Raw genomic sequence first — 23,346 nt, 5'->3', positions numbered from 1 at the left:
GCATATAAAATGCTTTAGCAGCTAGGCTGTTCTCCAGTATACCCGGGGATTTTTACTGCCTCTTTAGTTTAGACTAACCAACCACCAGATGGAATAGAGGGCCTTATTTTTTAAGAAGTATTATTTGACTGTATTAATGTATTTATGATATTTAACTTACTGTCTACATTGTTTTGAGAAATATAGAAAACATAAATTACACTGGAATTAAGAAACAGCATTAATTTTTCATATTCCTTGAGAACAGAGACGATGTCTCATTTACCTTTGTTGCTCCTGCTACTGGACCTGGCACTTCTTTTGAATTGGATTGTGGTGCTTGAAATAAATTAAATAGAAGCTTAGGACATAATGTTGAATATTGTAACTTTGAAATATCATAAATTATATCCATTGCTTCATAAATTTAGTTGCCTAAGTTTTATGTGCAGCTTTTATGTTTGACCTTTTCCTAATTGTGAAAAACTGACAAAATCGTAGTGTGGTAACATTTGCTTATACTTACCTAGTATAAAATTATTTTATACAGCCATGGGGCAAAATTCTTCATAGAATACAATAAAAGTATGTTTATGTCCAGCCGGCCTCCTCATATTTATCCAGCCTTACCTTCTAGCTGTGTTTTATCTGCATTTTTCCTGCCCGCATCTCTCTTCTCCACTATTTCTTATTTAGGCATTCCACCATAAAATTCTTATTCTACGGAAGTATCCTTTACTATGAAGTTTTTTGTTTTTTGTTTTTGCCTCATGAACTGTACCAAATGTATTTATTGTTTCTTGCTATTTACCCCGATGGTTCGGTCCCAAAACCTATTCAAAGCCTTGTAATATCATAAGCTATGATTAAGATTCTAAAATAATTGTTTGCTTTCTCACTTTGTTGCTTATTTTATTTTGATCTTAGGTTTGTACGAAGACTACTTTATTTTTACAAGCCCAGCAGTAAATTATTTGCCAACCTAGATCTGGATTTTGCCAAGTCCAAGCAGCTCACAGTTGTGGGGTGCCAGTTTACAGAATTTCTTCTTGAGTCCGAGGAGGTAAGCACTATAAATATTATCCAGAGCAAATGTTTTTTATTGAACCCCATCCCCATTTTCCACCTGTGTTTAACTTATATTTCTGAATATGTATCAACTGTATTTAGAAACCTGCAGATTGAGCCATCAACTAGATTGGAATCCTGGCTCTCACTCACTGGCTAGTTATGTGATTTGGGACAAGTTAGTTGCCCTCTAGTAAACGTGGTTTACCCTTCTATAAAACGGAAAATGATTCATTTCCATGAGGCCTTAGCTGAATGGGATTAAAAATAACAGGTACTCAGTGATTAGTAACAGTTTTTAGGACCTTCATCATTATCATTAAATTTTTTTACACTTGATTGAAGTTGATTTTTCCGTTAATATTCATTAAGTGCTTTTCCAGCACTATTACAGTGTATTTCTTTTAGGATGGGCAAGGATACTTAGAAGATCTAGTAAAGGATATTGTTCAGTGGCTCAATGCCTCATCTGGAATGAAACCCGAAAGAAGTCTTCAAAATAATGGTTTATTGACTACCCTTAGTCAACACTACTTTTTATTTATTGGAACACTTTCTTGCCACCCTCATGGAGTCAAAATGCTGGAAAAATGCAATGTATTTCAATGGTGAGCACTTATGCATTCTGTTTCCAGTATGTACCTAAACTTTTTTTTTTAATGTGGTCAGAAATGGTATGCTTTCTAGCCTGTACATGTGTATTTGATAAGTATTAGTGAAATACAGAAAGATTTAATTAGAGATATCCTAATAGACTTTTTTATGTGATGTTACTATTCTTAGGTGCCGTAAATATTTTTTGTGATAGTGGTCATTAAATGCTTTTAGAAATGCTTTGTTTATATTAGGAATTAATAAATATGTGTTGACTTAGTAAATTAATATGGTAATTTCTAATAACATTCATTATTCTTATCCTTTTTTAGTCTCCTTAACCTGTGCTCCTTGAAAAACCAAGACCACTTATTAAAACTGACAGTTTCTAGCTTGGACTATAGCAGAGATGGATTGGCTAGAGTTATCCTTTCCAAAATCCTAACTGCAGCCACTGATGTGAGTATAACATACCCAATAGAAATACATTTTATATGACTAATTAAGTCAATACTTTGTGGTTTTTAACCAAGAAATATTAGTTATAAATTCTAAGAGTATATGATGGAATTTGAGGTCATTATAAAATTTTAGTTCCTTTAACGAACAGTATCCATGTTTTTATATAAAGGCAAAGAAGCAGCTAGATAGAAAGACAAGTATGTCTTTATTTTAGTATTTCACTGTTGTTAAGTGCCCTTCAGTCAGTTCCGACTCATAGTGACCCTAGGTAACAACAGAATGGAACACTGCCTGGTCTTGCACCAACCTCGCAATAGTTGCTATGTTTGATTCCATTGTTGCAGCCACTGTGTCAGTCCATCTCACTGAGGGTCTTCCTCTTTTTTGCTGACCCTCTACTTTACCAAGCATGCATGATGTCCTTCTCCAGGGACTGGTCCTTTCTGATAACATGTCCAAAGTAGGTGAGAAGAAGTCTCGCCATCCTTGCTTCCAGGGAGCATTCTGATTGTACTTCTTCCAAGACAGATTTGTTCATTCTTCTGGCAGTCCATGGTATATTCAATATTCCTTGCCAGTACGATAATTCAAAGACATCAGTTCTTCTTCAGTCTTATTTATTCATTGTCCAGCTTTCGCATACATATGAGGTGATTGAAAATACCATGGCTTGGGTCAGGCGCACCTTAGTCCTCAAGGTGACATCTTTGCTTTTGAACACTTTAAAGAGGTATATTTGCAGCATGTTTGCAAAATGCAGTACATCGTTTGATTTCTTGACTGCTGCTTCCATGGACGTTGATTGCAGATCCAGGTAAAATGAAATCCTTGACAACTTCAATGTTTTTTTCTCCATTTATCATGATGTTGCATATTGGTCCAGTTGAGAGGATTTTTGTTTTCTTTATATTGAGGTGTAGTCCATACTGATCTTCATCAGTTAGTGCTTCAAGTCCTGTTCACTTTCAGCAGGTAAGGTTGTGTCACCTGCGTATTGCAGATTGTTAATGACTCTTCCTCCAGTTGTGATGCCACATTTCTCTTCATATAGTCCAGCTTCTCAGATTTTTTGCTCAGCATACAGATTGAATAAGTATGGTAAAAGGATGCAACTCTGACTCACACCTTTCCTGATTTTAAACCATGCAGTGTCTCCTTGTTCTTCTCAAACAACTCCCTCTTGGTCTATGTACAGGTTCTGCATGAGCACTAAAAATATTCATATCAAGGGCTAGATTATCAGTTTCAGTCTTTCAGTCTTTCTGCCCTTGTAAAGTGGCAAAACTATCCCGAAACATAATTAAATAGGTTATATCCATGGTGAAGTTTTTTTTGGTTTGTTTTTTTAATGTTTTTATTTGTCTTTTTAGGCCTGCAGGTTATATGCAACAAAACATTTAAGGGTATTATTGAGAGCTAATGTTGAATTCTTCAGTAATTGGGGAATTGAGTTATTAGTGACCCAGCTGCATGATAAAAACAAAACGATTTCCTCTGAAGCTCTTGATATCCTTGATGAAGCATGCGAAGACAAGGTGAAAGTCATTTTTTATAATGAAATACTTAGACATGAATTTTTCTTAAATTAAAATTGTTGATAGACAATTACATGAGATTATACTGTTTATTATATAGGCATCTTTGAAATAAAGAATTTGCTATCCTTGTGCAGTTGTTAATTTGCCTAACAATCATTTCTTTTAGGCCAATCTCCATGCTCTTATTCAGATGAAGCCAGCTTTATCTCACCTTGGGGACAAGGGTTTGCTTCTCCTGCTGAGGTAAATTTTAAGTAAATTTTTCCTGTAGCTATGTTTTCTGTTGTGCTTTCTCTGGCAGTATATATTAAAGCTGGATTCAAATCTGAATAGAAGCACACTAAGGAGTTTACCCTTTTAATTTCTGAAATAAGCCTGTTTTAGAATTTTGAACATCTTTTAATACTGAAGTCTTGTCTTTTTATTGCTTTTCTAAAAATTTTTTTTTCATTTGTATGTCTCATGGCTTTATGACATTTTCTTTTTGTGATTGGGTTTGTGTGTATTTGCAAAGATTATGCAAATTTATTTGCAATTGAAGTTATAATAAATTATAGTTGCCTTTTAGTTTTAGGAGGGAGCCATTTTTTAATTCTTTTAGATCCTTAAATGATTTTTTTGTTTGAAGTCTTTTAGCACAAACATTTTTTGTAGAACTCAATGTTAAACTATTGTTTGTTTTAATTTACAGATTTCTTTCTATTCCAAAAGGATTTTCCTATCTGAATGAAAGGGGTTATGTAGCAAAACAATTGGAAAAATGGCACAAGGTAACTACTTGTTGAATAAGTTTTAATTTTATGGTTTTATCTTGGGAAATTTGTACATTTAGAGGATGATTTTTTATGTCACCAAGATTTTGAAACTAATGAGATTAAATGTTCTAACAGTCAGTCATATGAAATCAAGTCTTAAATTCTGTGTCATTAATTATTAATATTTGTATTTTATACATATTTTTACATAGTAGTTATTTCTTTCATAGTGAACTATTGACTTTGTTATACATTCTGTTGAAATTTTGCTTTCAACTTAATTAATATCATAATCTACTGTGTAATTTGTTGACCCTTTTCACCATCTTTTCTTTTATTCCTGAATGACTCTTACAGCCTACATCTTTGCATGTTAAAACTAAAATAATTTTCCTAAATAAAGGTTAAGATTAAAAACAATTCAACCTAAGCATGTATAATCATCAAATTAAACTCTAAATTAGGTTACTACTAACATAAATCTGAGAATAAGTTTCTTGCTGTTACAAGTAATAGGAAAACCTGTTAAGAAAGGGGTAGGCTGGAAGTATTACACAACTTCCCAGCTTTTCTTGAGCAGGTCATCACTGTGGCTTCATTATTTAGTTTGAAGCATTCTGAATTGTGAATCCATCTCAGAAACTAGTGGTCAAAATAATCCATATTTCACGTTAAGTGATTTTTTTTATTTTCCTACACTTCAGATTATTTATAAAACTGTTTCCTCTCCTTTCAATAATTGATAAATTGGAGAATTAAGATATGATACTTTAAAGATAGTCAAACTAATGACCATAATAAAATTTGTTACCTTATATAAATTATAATATTTAGAAATTGCTCAGAAAACCCGATTCAGTGCTTTCAAAAGTAGGGACAAATATAACTGCTACAACCAAGGCATGTACAGGGTATGAGGGAACATAGAGGCGGGATTAATGATTCGGCCTTAGAGATTAGCAAAAGGAATGTTGAATGGGCTCAGTGGAGGACATGATATTTGAAGTGGTCTTGAGGAGTAAGTAGGCAAATAAATTAGAAGAAGGGTATTCAAGTAAGAGAGAAGAGAATAAATCTATACAGATCTTTGAAACTGCACAGACTTAGGAAGAAAGCCTAGGTGGGGTGAGGATAAGTGGGGAGTTGCAGGATGAGACTGGAATGGTAAATGAGAGCTAGCTTATAGAAGGCCTTGTGAGCTACATTATATCTTACTAAGCGCTTCAGTCTTCTAGCTAGTGGAGAATCACTGTAAGTATTTAAATAGTAATCAGTCATAGTTGTGCCTTAGACAGGTAACAGGTTGCAGTGTAGCAGTGGAAGTTTGATTATCAAAGGAAAAGTCTAAGAATATTGAGACCAGTTTGCAAGCAACAGTTGATGAGAGCCTAAACTTCCTGAGCAGTGTGATGTTGGATAGGCAGGACATATTTTCTGAACATTTTAAAATAAGATGGACAGGATTTGTGAACTGATTGGATGCAGTGACTAAGGGGGCTAGCACGAATCGTAAGATTTTTTAGTTAAATAACTGTATTTTGAATCACCATTAAGAGACTATGATTACGTAAAATCGTTTACAGAATGAGGATAATGAATTTTGAATATGTTGAACTGGAGTTACCTATGGGATGACCGAGTAATGGTGTCCAGGAAATGCTTGGAAATGTAGGTCTGGAGCTCATGTGCTGAAGATGACAATGTGGGAGTCATCAGAGTATGATAACCAGTTGCCGTTGAGTGACTGATGTTTCAGAAGTAGATTGCCCAGCCTTTCTTTGGAAGCACCTTTAGGTTGACTCAAACTTCCCAACCTTTCAGTTAGCAGTGAGCATGTTAACCATTTGCACCACCCAGGGACTGTTTCATCAGTGTATAGTAGTAGTTAAAACCTAAAACAAGTGAGATCACCAGGAAAAATATAAAGAACACAAAAGAATAGAAGACTGAGAATTGCTCCCTAGAGAACGCTGGTGTACTGAGGGAAAGAAAAGGACACTGAGGAAAAAAGTGTCAGAGAGAATGATATCACTGATAGAGGATTCCGGAAGAAAAGAGTGACTGATGACATTTATTCTTTGGAGAGGTCACATAAGATTAACACTGGAAAATAAGTTGTTGAATTGGTTAGGTCATTGGTGAATTTTGCTAGAGCAAGTTCATTGGAAATGTACAGATGTTGAATTGCAGTTATAGGTGGTTAGGGAGTAAATGTTGTTATTGTTAGGTGCTGTCAAGTCGGTTCTGACTCATAGCGACCCTCTGCACCACAGAATGAAACAGTGCCCGGTCCCGCACCATGCTCATGACTGTTGTTATGCTTGAGCCCATTGGAGGTGTAAAAATAAAGACAATGTAGTTCTCTTTCTCAGGTTATTTAGAGAAAGGGAGACAGGAAAGGGAAGTCACTTACTGATTTCTCACCATTGAACTCAGTGCTTCTGCCTCATTTAATCTTCACAATAACTGTATGAGATATATTCTGTTTTGCAAATGAAAAGGTGAGTCTGAGAGGAGTAAACTAATTTATCCTAAATCATAGAGCTTGAAAATAGCAGAGCAGGTGCACTGACAAAGGTTTTTTTGATTCCACAGCCTATACTCTTTCTGTCACCTCTGATAATCCTCCAGGAAGCTTGTGACATGCCAAGATGAAGGAAGATTGGTTTTGTTTTTTCTTTTTTGTGTGTGAATCTTGTTTTTGTTTTTAACGAGGGAGGAGATTAGAACATGTTATGAGCCAAGAGGAAAGAGCTAATGAGAAGGGAGAGACTAACAATAGAAGAGGGAACATAGTTCATAAAATGAATTCCTGTCAAGGGAGAAGAATGTATCAAAAGCATAGACAAAGAGATTTGTCTGTAAGAAGCAGAGACAGCTCTTTCTGTAAGAAAGGGAGAAGAGTCCATGGAGGAGTGTGTAAATCACTCTTTGTGGCTGATTCTCCATTTACTGGTTGCAGTTTTAGGCCTCTTCAGGTTTGGAGCAGGAGGGGGGAGAATGGGTCAGGAACAATCTTATTCAGCTGCTACAGTTATTATTATCTGAGGTTGTTAGTTCTGAGTGTTGTTGTTAACTGCCATCAAGTCGATTCTGACTCATAGCAATCCTACGTACAACAGAACAAAACACTGCCTGGTCCCGTGCCATCCTCACAGTTGTTGCTATGTTTGAGCCCATTGTTGCAGCCACGGTGTCAGTCCATCTCATTGAGGGGCTTCCTCTTTTTCACTGACCCTCTACTCTACCAAGCATGATGTCTTCCAGGGACTGGTCCTTCCTGGTAATATGTCCAAACTATGTGAGACGAAGTCTCCCCATCCTTGCTTCTAAGGAGCATTCTAGCTGTACTTCTTCCGATACAGATTTGTTCTGTCTTCTGGCAGTCCATGGTATATACAATATTCTTTGCCAACACCATGATTCAAAGGCATCATGATTCTTCTTCGATTCCTTATTCATTGTCCAGCTTTCGCATGCATATGAGGTGATCGAAAGTACCACGGGTTGGGTCAGGCACACCTTAGTCCTCAAGGTGACATCTTTGTTTTTTAACACTTTAAAGAGGCCTTTTTCAACAGATTTGCCTAATGCAATATGTCATTTGATTTCTGGACTGCTACTTCCATGGGCGTTGATTGTGGATCCAAGTAAAATGAAATCCCTGACAACTTCAGTCTTTTCCCCATTGTCTTAGTCATCTAGTGCTGCTATAACCAGAATACCACAAGTGGATGATTTTAACAAAGAGAAGTTTATTTCCTTACAGTAAAGTAGCTAAAAGTCCAAATTCAGGGTGTCAGCTCCAAGGGAAGGCTTTCTCTCTCTCTCTTGGCCTTCTCATCAGTGTTCCTCTGGACTAGGAGCTTCTCGGCGCAGGGACCCCGGTCCAAAGGACGCGCTCTGCTCCTGGCACTGCTTTCTTGATGGTATGAGGTCCCCAACTCTCTTCCCTTTCCTTTTATCTCTTGAGAGAGAAAAGGTGGTGTAGGCCACACCCCCCTGGAAACTCCCTTTACATTGTATGTGACCTGGGTAAAGGTGGTGTTACAATCCCACCCTAATCCTCTTTAACATAAAATTACAATCACAAAATGGAAGCCAGCCACACAATTCTGGGAATCATGGCCCAACCAAATTGATAGACACATTTTTTGGGGGACATAATTCAAACCATGACACCTGTTTATCATGATGTTGCTTATTGGTTCAGTTGTGAGGATTTTTGTTTTCTTTGTGTTGAGGAGTAATCCATAGTGAAGGCTGTGGTCTTCGATCTTCATCAGTAAGTGCTTCAAGTCCTCTTCACTTCCAGCAAGCACGGTTGTGTCATCTGCGTATCACAGGTTGTTATTAATGAGTCTTCCTCCAGTCCTCATGCCACATTCTTCTTCATATAGTCCAGCTTCTCGGATTACTTGCTCAGCATACAGATTGAATAAATGTGGTGAAAGGATAACCCTGACGCACACCTTTCCTGATTTTCAACTGCATAGTATTCTGAGTGTAGCAGATTTCAAATGTTGATTATTTCACTTGGAAGTTATTATAATGGATTCCTCAAAGACCTCACCACGGGATCTCTCATTTGCATTACCCTTGACAAGGGCAAGGGCTTCCATGACTGCAGGCCTAGTAGCTGAAGGTCTACCCCTCATTTGGGATGTCTTTGTCCCTCCAAGCTGGTTCTTGTCATCACAGACTTAACCCATTTCACAACCATAAAGCTTACCCCTGACCTTTGCTAGTGTTTTCCAAATAAATGCTACTGGTCAAAAGATTGACCAGACAATACCACATGGATGTAATTACTCCTGCAAAAATCTCAAAACACCTGCCTTAATTATATTTTTTACTGAGGTTGGGAGGAGAGTGGTAGTAGTAGCAATAGGAATAATGATAATGGTACGTTGATAGATAATATTATAATTAAAACCTCATACTACTCTTACAGTGTAAATATGGAACCTAAAAGAAGAGCAGGAAAAGTAAGTTTTTAGAATCTGTAAGTAGGTGTTACGGCACCCTACAAAATTCAAGTAGTCTAAAATGGCTCACAATGAAAAATAAAAACCTTCCTACCCCTTTATTCTCTCTTTTCTGAAAATAATACCTGTTAACAATTTCTTTTGTATACACTCAGAAATATTCTATTCTGTATAAGTATGTAGTCTTTATTTAAAAATACAAATAAATTCATTCCATTTACAACTATAGATACAACCATATCCAAGTTTTTTTTTTCATTTAACAATGTATCTTATAGATCGGATCTGTGTCATTCTTTTAAATGACTGCATGTTGTTGTTAGTTGCTATTGAGTCAGTTCCATCCAACTCATGGCAACCTAGTGTGTGTCAGAGTAGAACTGTGTGTTTTCAAGAAAACCCTGTGGAGCACAGTTTTGGAAGCAGATTGCTTTTTGGAAGCAGTTGACAAGGTGTCTTTTAAGGCACCTCTTAGGGGGTTCGAACCCCCAACTTTTCATCTAGTATTGGAGCACTTAACTGTGTACACCACCCAGGGATTCCTTTAATGACTGCATAGTAGTACATTATATGACTGCACCTTAATTTTTATATAACTTCTCCTGCATTGATGACCATTTAGATTGTTTCCAACTTTTACTGTAAACAGTGTTTGTTGGATTTTCTTGCATATTTATATTTACATACTTTTGCAAGTATACCTATTAGATAAATATCTAAACATATAATTGCTTAGTTGAAAGTGTATGTAAATTTAAGTTTTTCATAAATAATGCCATATCTCTCTACAAAGAGGTTTTGCCATTTCCTTCTAGCAGTTTGAGGTGGAGATCTTTTGCAATAAAGATGACAATGTGATTGACTTTCAGCTGAAAGCACTTAACTAGAATTTTTTCAAGTTTTAGTAGGAAACATTTTTTACATTTGACCTTATTTGAATCAGTGGGAGAGAGAGAATCGTTTCTTACCAAAAGGTGCTAAAATGATAGAAGTCAGTTAATTTCCACTTTAAAATTTCTAGTAAATATCTTCAGGGTTTAATACTATGAAGCTATTTAAAAAAAAAAAAATAGGGGAAGAGACTCAAAATGAAAAACAAAATTATTTCCTCACATATTGGACCCCAAATTATTAATTGACGATCAGGAACAAAGTATAGGTGGAAAGCTTTTGAGTAGAATAAAACATTTGCATTCATAATACCTTGGTCTACTTTTTCCAAAAATTTTTGAGGTTTTCTAAACAGATGTTCTTTTTATTCTTCTCATCTTTTTCTTTTAAGGTATGCTAGGTAGCTGACGTATTATCAAATTAGTGAATGTCATTAAGCAGTGTTGTTATATGATACTAAAACAATTTTATCTTCTAGGAATATAATTTAAAATATGTTGACTTGATTGAGGAACAACTTAATGAAGCACTTACTACTTATCGGAAGCCTGTTGATGGTGATAATTATGTTCGTCGGAGTAACCAAAGGTACAGTCCAGTTAATGGAATGATTTATTACTGGTCCTCAATTATAAAAATTTAAAAGCAGTTTGTAATAACTCATTATTCTTAAAAACATTTTCTGAGTACTTGTATCTTCTGTTTCTTACATTGCATAGGAAAAATCTTGAAGCACAGTATTGATTGCTCAAAAATGCCATTGGCATTCATAACATGCCGAATACAGCATTCTAAGTACACTCCAGCTTTTACCCTGAGACCAGCCAAATTATTATTTTTCTAGAGAAATCCTCATGTCTTTCTACCTTGATACTTTTATTTATGCTAGGGAATTATATTTAATTTTGTTTATTTAATATATTATCAATAGTACTTTAATCAACATACTTGAAATGAGCCAATAGGTATATCAGATCATCTTTGTTATTCTAGATTACAGCGTCCTCATGTCTATCTGCCTGTACACCTTTATGGACAACTGGTACACCATAAAACAGGGTGTCATCTGTTGGAAGTACAGGTAAGATATAGTTTGCTTATTTTAAATAGCTACGATGGTAAAAAAAAAAAATTCTTGATATTTCTAAAGTATTATCTTTGCAAAAGCTTCTCAGAAGCCTTGTCGTTAGTATAATTGCTTTTAAAGTCATCTATCTTATAATTGACTTAGGCAGTCTGTATTTGTAATCCTTAGAAATATCATTGCCTTGCATGTATTTTACTGAATTAAGGGGACATTTTGTGTAGCTAACCTGTTAGGTAGAATAAGCAATCTGGTGAAAGTCTGAGTTCTTTCCTGTGTAGTTTGTTGAGGAAATCGAATTCTCCTTAGTAAACAACATACCAAAAAACTGGTTTTCTTTCTTCTTCTTCTTGAGAAGTTAAACTGAACCTCATACAGATTTAGTTATTCCTGGTGAGCAACAAACCGAATGTATAAGTTACTGTTCTTTAGGGTCTCACTATTCTCGTATACTTTATATAATGTAACAGGCTTAGGCAAGCAGTTGTTTTTTGAGTATAATATGTACACTGGATTTATGACTGTGAATATGTCTTGTAACTAGATGTTTTAAGTAAACTTTTTTTTTCTTATTTAAAAAAGTTACAGAAATTTTTTGGTGTGTCTGAATAATAAAATACCATATTTTTTACTCAAATAATGCGCGCCTTCTGTATTTGTTTGCCTACGGTGCCTTCCCCCCTGTTGGAGGGGAAAAACATCATAAAGTTTAGTGAAGGAACAAGTAAGTTTTATCTGGCATATATTCAAAAGGGCAGAAGTGGGAAGCGGACAAGCATGCTGCCAGAGCTAGAATGTCTGCCCGAATCCAAGGAAATATCACAGAACGGACGAAAGTGGGAAAACGGACAAGCATACTGCCACAGCCATGTCTGCCCGAGTCCAAAGAATATTACAGAATAGGCAAGAGTGGGAAAGCAGACAAGCATGCTGCCACAGCCATGTCTGCCCGAGTCCAAGGAACCATTACAGAGTCATCAGTATGTACTAATATTACAAATGGGCAATACCATTGAAAGCTTAGCCTTTTCAGATTGGCTAGAAACTGTGATCCTCCATTTTGAATTGTCTTTCTTAACAATCATTGGTACAGGTTTCAGTAATGAGAGTCAGGAGGGTCTTCATTGGTCCAACAAATTTTCTATTCACTAAAAGCTAATAGAGAGTAGAAAGTCTTTTGTGTTCTGTTTGATTGGCTTTATGTGAAAGTTTCCCTAAAAGATATTCTCCAAGATTATCTTAGCTACTGTCTCTATACCTCAGGGCCCGATTTATGTGTCCTTGTGAGTTCTTGTGAGCCCTTGTGAGGCCAGCTCCAGCTGGGTCACAGTCTCTATGCTCAAGGAGAGGGAATAATAACTCCAATATTATTTCCTAAATCACCGTGTGAAGTGTTTTCGTAAGCGTGCTATCCTAATTTTTTTTTACAGCAACATGTAAAAAGAATTAAGTGCTCCTCCCACGAAGTATTTTAGTAAGCACACTATGCTTTTTTTTAAACGGTAACATGTAAAGAAATTAGCACAGCACGCTTACTGAAATACTTCGTGGGGGTTGGGTAGGGGGCAGTTGGCAAACAGATGTAGAAGGCGCACATTTTTTTGGGTAAAAATAGAGTAATCTAGCAATTTAGTCCCTTTTTATATCAGTGTTTATCTCAGGAGCACAAAGTTTTTACTAAATATACTCTGTAGTTTCATATGTTTTTATAGTATGTGTGTGAAAACTTACGGAGTGCAGGTAACTTTATATTTTCTTTAAAAGAAATTCACTAATGTTTTAAATGATTTGCATAGTGCTGTTATCTGCCTAGTCTGATAAAATCGAAGCACTGATTTATTATCTTCTATTTAAAAGAAATAATATGGCTAACATTTTTATAATGCTAAGTGCCAGGCACTTTGTTAAGCACTTTATATGTAATAATTCATTGAATCATCGAGCCTTATGAGACAGATGTTATTTTATCCCTGTTTTAAAGATTAGGAAATCTAGGCTTGGACGTTAAGTACCAGATTTTATTCATATGACATGAACCTTCTACGTTTGTTTGCTAACCATGACCTCCTCCTTGCAAGATATTTTCATAAGGGCACTATGCTAATTTTTTTACAGCAACATGTGAAAAAACATTTGCATAGCAGTGCTTATGAAAATACCTCATGGGGTTAGGGGGGTGAGAGAGCTGTTGTCAAACAAACAGAAGATGCACAATGCATAAAAATACAGTAACTTGCCTATGGCCACACAGCTGGTAAGTCATAACTCTAGAATATAATCCTAGAACTTGTGTGCTAATGCTGCCTCTTAAGAAATTTCACATAAAATTATTTTAGAATTCTAAATATGCAAAAATTACTAAACTCAAACTTTAAATAGGTTTGAAGGTAAAATAAGAAATAAGCTAAAAACATAATATACTGTTACTCATACAGTATTTTTTTCCCTCTCTCCAGAATATTATTACAGAACTCTGTCACAACGTTCGTACACCAGATTTGGATAAATGGGAAGAAATTAAAAAACTGAAAGCATCCCTTTGGGCCTTGGTTTGTAAATAAACACTTATATAAGATCTTCGCGATTTTTAACATTTTTCCTTTTCTCATTAATATTAAATAAATAAAAAATATTATATTTGGAACTTTTTCTTGGATTAATATTCCAAGACCACAGTTGTTCCTGCCAGTTTATGTATTGATTTTATGCTGAAGAATAGATGGTTTGACTATTAGTTTTTATGGTTTTAGTTTCCTTTCTCAGACAAATGGAACATTAATTCCAAATGTTCCTTATTTGAAGTTTTTGTTTTTCACATTTTTTCTCTCGTTTATAAGATAGAGTTAAATTTGTTAGTCTTTTATAGTAGCTTTCCAAATCTCTTGAAAGAGTTAACTGTTGTAATTTTACTTCATATAAGTGATTTCTTTTCTTTCAGGGAAATATTGGCTCATCAAATTGGGGTCTCAATTTGCTACAGGAAGAAAATGTGATTCCAGATATATTAAAACTTGCAAAACAGTGCGAGGTTCTTTCCATCAGAGGGTATGTCCTTTAACTCAGAAATATTTCTAATGTATATATTGTTACTCACAAGTGGATGTGAGGGGAGAATATTTTATAGCTCAGTGTAGTCCAATGTAAATTAATTCACTGAAAATCCTAATGGTGTAAGATTTTTAAATTCATTAAGTTAGACATCGTAAGGAACTCTTTGTTTAATATTGTCATTCCATCTTTATTATAATACTGAAGTTTAGTTTTCAAGTAAACAGTGAAAGTTTAGTGTGTCTGTGTGTGTATATGCTCTCAATAGTCTAAATATTCTAAATTTATGCCAGAAAAGCTATTATGTCTTTTTTTTATTAAACTTATATTGTCTTCTTTTTATTTTCCTGTAATTATTTTTATTTAAAAGGTTTTCGTGGTATTTATTGTTGCCAATTTGTTCCTCAATTGTTTTAATACTTTTTTACACAAACTAAAGTTTTAGTGGCTTTTTAAAAAAATTCAAGTATAAATATAGCAAATTATTCTGTGGTTGCTTTAAGAGATCCCAGCTTAGAATTACAAACTGTCATTAATACATCTTTTACATACAGGACCTGTGTATATGTGCTTGGGCTCATAGCCAAAACTAAACAAGGCTGTGATATTCTAAAATGTCACAACTGGGATGCTGTAAGGCATAGTCGCAAACATCTGTGGCCAGTGGTTCCAGATGATGTGGAACAGCTCTGTAATGAACTCTCGTCTATCCCAAGCACCCTAAGTTTGAACTCAGAGTCAACTAGCTCCAGGCATAATAGTGAAAGTGAATCTGCACCATTGAGTAAGTATCATGACAGGCTCATATAAAGTTAGCCAATATTAACATTGGTATTTGTAATTTCAAATTTTAGATGTATGTGTTAAGTTTGTAATTTACTTTTTTCTAAGATAATTATTTGGCAGTAATAGCCACTAGGAGAATGTGTATCTTTTCACAACAGAGTGTAGCCACCAGCCTACATTGTTCTCTCCCCTTCCTTTCTAAATAGCCCGTTTTGTCTGTGGAAAATCCTACACACACAGAGTTGTATAATAAGACGTGCCAAAAGAACAGTGCCCCTTTATTGCTTGTCAGAAAAGAGACAGATCTAACAAGTAAAGGTTTATTCACCCATCTTCTTAATTTACTTAGTCTTTTTACTCATGTTTCAGAAATAGAGATTGTTGAACAAGAATGCATTTTGAAAGGGGTATTATATTCACATGTTCATTTTTGAGAGAAACACTAAGTTTCAAAAGTTAATTAAATAGAAAATTGTTAAAAGATAGAATACCAAAGTTAAATTATATCTAAAACAGTTAGTGTTTTTAAGCCTTGTCCTAAGTGCTGTTAAACCACACTCGTTGCCATCGAGTCAATTCCAACTCATCGCGACCCTATAGGACAGGATAGAACTGCCTCATAGAGTTTCCAAGGAGCGCCTGGTGGATTTGAACTGCTGACCTTTTGGTTAGCAGCTGTAGCTCTTAACCACTACACCATCAGGGTTTCCGAGTGCTATTAGGTGTACAGAATTAAAGACATAGTTCTTTGTTTTAAGAAGATAGTGCAACCATATTTCAGCAAATCTGAGATGACGTGAAATACCAGGTGCACCACTATTTTATGCACCAGAAAGAAAAAAATACTGCCTATTAAACTAGGACACACCACAGATTGCAGGATGCATCCTGACTTTGGAGATGTTAAAATGTGAAAAAAATATGCATCTAAGAATTGACAAAATACAGAAATACAATGCAGTATGCAAATTTATATAGGATTTTATCTTCCTCAAAATATCCTTGAAGTAGTTTATAATTACTTAACAAAGAAGTTAGAAATAAAACTAGAATAAAATCCTGTAGCTGTTATTAGACACCTGGGTTGAGTGTTCTATTAGAGTTGGACACTGAATTTAAATGAATTTCTTAGTACCTAAGGCAAAATGGGAAATAAACATGACTGTTTTAAACATGAATTTTAAAGGTCATGATTTGGTTTTTTGTTAGTATATTTTCATTAGGGTTAGAAATTCATTTTTCTAAGATAATTTCTCCTGCTTGTTATGATTTGAAGACTAAAACACCAGGAATCTCTATCAGCATATATAATTTGGACTGTATTTATCAGAGCTGCAAGACCAACGCCCGATGATGACTGCTGCCCAGAGGTTCGCATTGTGCGGAGTGTTCTCCGAGTAGTAGTCATGCTTAAGTGGAATGTCTGGCTTGAAACATGTCTTTTTCCTCATGTAATTAAAAAAGAAGAAAAGAAATTTTAAAGGATAAATTCAACAAAACCTAATCTATCTGTCAATGGAGAAATCATGCTTTTGAATGTCAACTCTAAAGTCAGATGGGGTAAATTTGAATCACAATGCTGCCACTTCCTAGCCCTGGGGTAATAGGCAAGTTACTTGACTTTTTTAGCTTCAGATTCCTTATTGTCTTAGTTATCTAGTGCTGCTGTAACAGAAATACCACAAGTGGACAGCTTTAACAAACAGAAATGTATTTTTTCACTATTTAGGAGGCTAGAAGTCTGAATTCAGGGCACTGGGTCTAGGGGAAGACTATCTCTCTGCTCTGGGGGAAGATCCTTGTCTCTTCAGCTTCTGTTCTTTGACTCCTTGGTGATCTTCATGTGGTGTGGCATGTATCTTTCCCCATCTCTGCTTCTTTGGCTTGCTTGTTTAATTTCTTTTTATATCTCTAAAGAGATTGATTTAAGACACGTCTTGCTCTCATCCAATCTCATTAGCATAACAAAGACAACCCATTCCTAAATGAGATTGTAACCGCATGCATAGAGGTTAGGATTTATGACACATATTTTAGGGGGACACAATTCAATCCATAACACCTACAAAATGGGGATAAATAACACATAGCTATTTTGTGAGGTTGAAATGCAAAGTGTCTAACAAAGTTCTGGGCATGTAGTTGGTGCTCAAAGTATGGTAGTTATTCTATAATTTTGTGAGGTAGGTTATCTTTTTTTTTTAAAGATAATTACATAATTAATTGCCAAATTAAGTGCCGTAGAAGTTGAGGAAGCAGTTAATATGACCTGAAAGACTAAATGAAAAAGGTAGACTTTAGCAAGGCATTGATGGATAGATGAGTGGGAAGGAAAGTAGGTGACATTACTTACCGAACAGTATAGAAATTGGGGGAAGCAAGGACTGTGTAAGGTAAAATCTGCATCAGTGAGTTGACAAAGCAGAACAAAGAAACATGAGAAGAAATTATTTTTTATATGTGCATTCTCATAAAAATTTTTCAAGTAAAGGCTTAGCTTAGAAGTATGTTTTTATAGTCTTTTAAGTATGCTGTATATTGCATAGTTATATAAGATTGACAGGTTTAATAACGTTCCTAGTGGTTTGGTTTGGTGCTTTGGATGAGTATAGTAGCTGCATTTGTTGGGAGCATTCCCCACATATAGCTCCTTATGTCCCGGCTCCATAACTGTCCCTTTCACAGCTTTGGCTCTGAGGTGCTCACAATTCTAGGCTGTTATGTGGACTCTCATGAGGCTCTTCAACTTTTCTTTTTCTCTTGTTCATCCCCCCACCACCATTTTTTTTTTTTTTTTTAAACAAGATAACTGCACTCTCTAAAGCTACAGTGTCCACTGACTGCATGTGGTTACTGAGCTCTTGAAATGTGGTATCTGAATGGAGATGTAGTAGATTTTAAAGACGTAGAATAAATTAAAAAAGATGTAAAATATTTCACTGAGAATATTTTATACTGTGTATATGAAGCCCTAGTTGCCAGTGGTTAAGCACTCGGCTGCTAACCGAAAGGTCGGCAGTTCAAACCCACCAGCCACTCCACAGGAGAAAGATGTGGCAATCTGCTTCTGTAAATTATAGCCGTAGGAAGCCCTATGGGGCCCTTCAGCTCTGCCTTTATAGGGTCACTATGAGTCGGAGCTGACTCGATGGCAATGGGATATCAAATAATAGTATTTTAATATTTTGAGTATATTGGATTAAAGAAAATATATTAAAACTAATTTTAACTGTTTCTTTTTACATTCTTAATGTAGCTACTAGAAAATTATAATTACATAGGTGGTTTTATATTTCTGTTGTATAGCACTGCTGGGTATTTTTTATATAGCTTATAATACCTTACAGTAAGTATTAAAGTTTTCCTTTTTTTAAAAAAAAGTAATTATATATAGAAGGCTAACATTAATATTCCAGTAAAGAATTTATGTGTAAGTACATTTGACTTTATACAGAGATAGCAAAGATTCTTCTCTGGCCATCATTATTTCCCTTTAGATGAGATCTCTTTTTTAGGCAGGGAATTGGAGGACCACATAGTCCAGGCTGTTGTAATGTATGACCAATTGAATGAGGGTTCATGGTCAAGTCTCTCTTTCCCCTTTAATTTCATCCTGAATTTTTATAGAGTTTTTCGAGACTCACTAGAATAATCAAAAGAAACTTCACGTAAGCTGAGCCATATGAGTCCTATAGCTCTTCTTTAGAAATAACAGGAGATCCTCATAATAACATAATTTTATATTTTATTCAAGTCCAAATTCTGGATCTCAAGGAAGTTGTTTTCATGTGGCTTGGTGGTGTAATCCTTTATTTATTTTCCCAGACGACTTTTTATAAACGATTTTCCTGAAATATGATCTGTGACTAGTAGTTGTCATGATTTTGTTTGTTGTCTTTTACATGCTTTTATTAATTACCCCTTCGATCGTAGGTATGTTCATGATGGAGGATGACCGGTTTGGCAGTAGCTCTACGAGTACCTTTTTCCTTGACATCAATGAGGATGCAGAGCCAGCATTTTATGACCGATCCGGACCTATAAAGGATAAAAATTCATTCCCTTTCTTTAATTCTAGTAAACTTGTGAAGAATCGTATCTTAAATTCACTTACTTTGCCTAGTAAAAAACATCGTAGTAGCAGTGATCCAAAAGGAGGGAAACTGTCATCTGAAAATAAGACAAGCAGCAGGCGAGTCAGAACACTCACGGAGCCATCCAATGTTAACTTCAATCATAGTGATGATTTCACATCCATATCCACAGTACAGAAAACATTACAATTAGAAACTTCATTCATTGGGAATAAACACATTGAAGACACTGGTAGCACTCCAAGCATTGGAGAGAATGACTTAAAATTCACCAAGAGTCTTGGTACAGAGAATCACAGAGAAAACACAAGCCGGGAGAGGTTAGTTGTAGAAAGTTCAACGAACTCACATATGAAGATACGTAGCCAAAGTTTTAATACAGACACTACAACAAGTGGTATAAGTTCAATGAGCTCAAGTCCTTCACGAGAGACAGTAGGTATAGATGCTACAACTATGGACACAGACTGTGGAAGTATGAGTACTGTGGTAAGTACTAAAACTGTCAAGACAAGCCACTATTTGACGCCACAGTCTAACCATCTGTCCCTCTCCAAATCGAACTCAGTGTCCCTGGTGCCTCCAGGTTCTTCTCATACGCTTCCTAGAAGAGCACAGTCCTTGAAAGCACCCTCTATTGCTACAATTAAAAGTCTAGCAGATTGTAACTTTAGTTACACCAGTTCGAGAGATGCCTTTGGCTACGCTACACTGAAAAGATTACAGCAACAAAGAATGCATCCGTCCTTATCTCATTCTGAAGCTTTGGCATCTCCAGCGAAAGATGTACTGTTTACTGATACCATCACCATGAAGGCCAACAGCTTTGACTCCAGGTTAACACCAAGCAGGTGAGAGAATATACTTTTAAAAATTAACAATAATAGTTGCATTTTAAGAGATTTAAATGTGAAACATCAGCCAGGTTTTACATCAACATTTACATCTACAGAACTGACCAATTATAATTGTTTACTATGGTAGGTTATAAGCTCCTAGTTACCCGATATGATTTGAAATGGATTCTTGCAGCTGCGAGGGGGGAAAAAGAAACTCCTTTAGGCCCTGAAAATAAACATATAGGCGTTGCGAGGACACACAAGTCATAAGCTTTTTTTTATTTATTTTTCGCTTCTGCAAGGATCGATTTTAAAAAGAAGCATGTCGGGGGAATCAGGAGCTTAAGACCTACAATAACAAACAACTTTTTCAGGTAGGTCAATTTAAGGCCCCCAAAGTTGACCTCTTTGTATATTTTTAAACATAACTGAATATTTTAGGGAAATTATTTTCAGTTTGTTTTAAGTAGCTGTGGTTATTAAATAGGAACCTAATGAACAGTAAATGAATTACTTGACCCTCAGGATTCAGCGGCAACAGGTTGCCTGTACTCAAAGACATGTAAGAGATTTCTGTGCTATGTTTAAAGACTGCATGTATTAAGCTGATCAAAGTAAACAGTTTAGATTTTACTTCTTAATGATATGCAGTTACATTTAATTGATGCAGGATTTCTTTACCTATGTTTTATTTTGGGGCCAAATAGTTCTAAACAATTTTTCTTAGTTTTAAATTATTTATTTACATTTATTAATTTGCATCAGGTACTTAGAATAGTGCCTGGCATATAGTAAGCACTCAGTAAAATTTAGCTACTACTACTATTGTTAGTGTTATTAACATTGTTAGTATTATTGGTAGTTATTTCTTCATATAACTCACCTGGCTCTTATATAACCAAATTCTTAATATCATTAAGCAGTTTTGTTTCAGTAATGCTAACACATTTACTAGAAGGGATCCTGGTAGCAGGTCATAAATTGTATCTATTCCCTATTGTAGAATTCTATAAATTATGCAGTAATGTCTCATCTACCTTGAACTTACCAGCTTTGGCCAACTAATCAATCCAGAATAAAGCCAGGCAAATCTCTCAACAGCTTACCGTTACAAATCTGTGCAGTAAAGTTCATGAATTTTATTCAGAGTGGGTACCTCTGGCCTGCATTCAGAGCTTGTTGATACTTATTCTAACAAGCTTGAATATCAGGTTCCTAGGCCTGTAGAAGCAACAAGCTAGAAGTTTCTCCTGTTAATCACAAGGAGCCCTGATGGCACAGTGGTTAAGAGCTTGGCTGCTAACCAAAAGGTCAGCCATTTGAACCCACCAGTGGCTCCATGGGAAAAAAGACCAGGTGATCTGCTTCCGTAAATATTATGGCCTTGGAAACCCTATGGGGCAGTTCTACTCTGTCCTATAGGGTTGCTATAAGTTGGCATCAACTTGATGGCACACAGCAATAACAACTGGTAATAACATTGTAACAGGAAAGGAGAGGACAGCTGATAAAATTGGTAGCAAATGAGGAAACTTAAATACTACATCAAAGTATTTGAGAACTCAAGAGACTACAGCAGTCTGGTACCATTCAGCCAGAGGCAGTAAGTAACTTAAACCAAAACCAAACCCGTTTCAGTCAAGTGGATTCCGACTCGTAGTGACCCTATAGGACAGAGTAGAACTGCCTCATAGGGTTTCCCAGGAGTAGCTGGTGGATTAGAACTGCCGACCTTTTGATTAGCAGCCGAGCTCTTAACACTTGCGCCACCAGGGCTCTGTAAGTAACTTAGCACACCTAAATAAGCAGTAAGAGTACCACTACCCAAAAGACAGCTATCCCAGATCACTTATTCCTTTATCATCCTGGATTCTTAGGATATTATTTTCTGTATTCTTTGTTAGAACAGGAGAAGGTTATTTGAAAATTCTATTCCCGGAGATTTGCAAGTTATTGGCATTTTAAAACATATATAGGTGTTTTTGATTTCTTGGGGAAGAACAAAAAGCAGCCTGGAGAAACAGGAACAGCTCATACAATCGTGGAGGCATAACAAAATTTCATGTTTATCAAATCTTTCCCTTATTTTTCAAAATGTATTTAGTACTTACTGTGTACCAGGTTCCAGGGAGGAAAACAAAATGAGTATGTTCGTATTTGCCTTCCTGTGTTTATTTCTGTTCTTTGCCTAGTTCAGAGAAAATGAAAAGGATGGAAGATAACTACAAATTTACTTTAAAATTATGGTTTGGAATCCAGGCTGAGAAACTATGTTTTTTTTCTTCTTTCCCCTGTAAAATTGAAAGAGTAGGCATGCTGGTATCTGTGTAATGGATAGCATGAATCCATCCATCTTAAAAATCATATCTCACTGAGATATTTCCATGTGGTATAGTAGAAATCACACTGAACTGGGAATCCTGGATCTTGAGTTCTAATCTTGACACTGAGTGAATGGGACAAAGTCTTCTGGGCCTCAGCTGCCTCCTCCAGTGAATGTTGGACTAGATCAGTGGTTTTAAGTTTTTGGATGATGTTATTTAAGCAGAGAAATACCCCCCTCCCTTTTTTTCACAAACAGAAAAAGGTTTCTATGGACACCCAGTATGTAGAATAGATAAAGATGGAGTAACTCTTGTTGAAGTAGGTATTGGGAAGGAGAGTAATTCAGTAATTCCTTCCCTCTATTCCAGTAGTCCTTGATGAGAGAGGTATGACAGAGTACAATTTGAAAACTACTGGCCTACTTAATTTATAAGGTCTCCTCTAACTATTAAAAAAATTTCTGTAATATAGTTTAAAAAAAAAAAAAAGCACTGCTTTATTAGATTTGTTGGTTGATATTTTATCATTGTGAGCATTAGAATTAAACAGTTGCGTAGGACATTCCTGATAAGAATTTCCCAAGACCTTTGAATCTCAGATCCCCAAATGCATTCTGCAAATTGAAAATACGATTTCTGGGTTGTTGGTAAGGTTCACCCACTTCTAAATCAGTTGACTCTTTTTTTTTTATTGTACTTCAGGTGAAGGCTTACAGAACAAATAGTTTCTCATGAAACAGTAGTAGTACACATATTGTTTTATGACACTGGTTAACAACCCCACAACATGTCAACCCTCTCCCTTCTTGACCTTTTTTTTTTCTTTTTTTTGGTGAGAATATACATAGCCAAAGATACACCATTTCAAAAATTTCTACATGCATAGTTCAGTGACA

The 23,346-nt window shown here is 35.6% G+C and overlaps 1 protein-coding gene across 7 annotated transcripts in view; it reads left to right on the top strand.

Moving 5' to 3' along the window:
* Window positions 1-23,346, top strand: part of RICTOR (RPTOR independent companion of MTOR complex 2) — a 164,389-nt gene that overhangs the window by 127,804 nt on the left and 13,239 nt on the right. For 5 of the 7 annotated variants that reach the window (XM_012558922.2, XM_023742007.1, XM_023742008.1 and 2 more), the window contains 13 exons: window positions 907-1,042; window positions 1,456-1,655; window positions 1,974-2,100; window positions 3,474-3,638; window positions 3,808-3,884; window positions 4,333-4,411; window positions 10,754-10,863; window positions 11,269-11,356; window positions 13,816-13,908; window positions 14,298-14,404; window positions 14,962-15,191; window positions 19,127-20,138; window positions 20,429-20,500. In XM_012558922.2, the coding sequence (XP_012414376.1) occupies window positions 907-1,042; window positions 1,456-1,655; window positions 1,974-2,100; window positions 3,474-3,638; window positions 3,808-3,884; window positions 4,333-4,411; window positions 10,754-10,863; window positions 11,269-11,356; window positions 13,816-13,908; window positions 14,298-14,404; window positions 14,962-15,191; window positions 19,127-20,138; window positions 20,429-20,500 (2,496 nt within the window). The remainder of the gene's footprint in view (window positions 1-906; window positions 1,043-1,455; window positions 1,656-1,973; window positions 2,101-3,473; window positions 3,639-3,807; window positions 3,885-4,332; window positions 4,412-10,753; window positions 10,864-11,268; window positions 11,357-13,815; window positions 13,909-14,297; window positions 14,405-14,961; window positions 15,192-19,126; window positions 20,139-20,428; window positions 20,501-23,346) is intronic. The other 2 variants (XM_004387892.3, XM_012558923.2) reach the window with 1 other exon arrangement.

This window comes from Trichechus manatus, unplaced genomic scaffold, assembly GCF_000243295.1.
Source record: "Trichechus manatus latirostris isolate Lorelei unplaced genomic scaffold, TriManLat1.0 scaffold00197, whole genome shotgun sequence".
Classification (NCBI taxonomy): domain Eukaryota; kingdom Metazoa; phylum Chordata; class Mammalia; order Sirenia; family Trichechidae; genus Trichechus; species Trichechus manatus.
The sequence above is the reverse complement of the archived record's forward strand: the minus strand, read 5'-3'. Positions and strand labels throughout refer to the sequence as shown.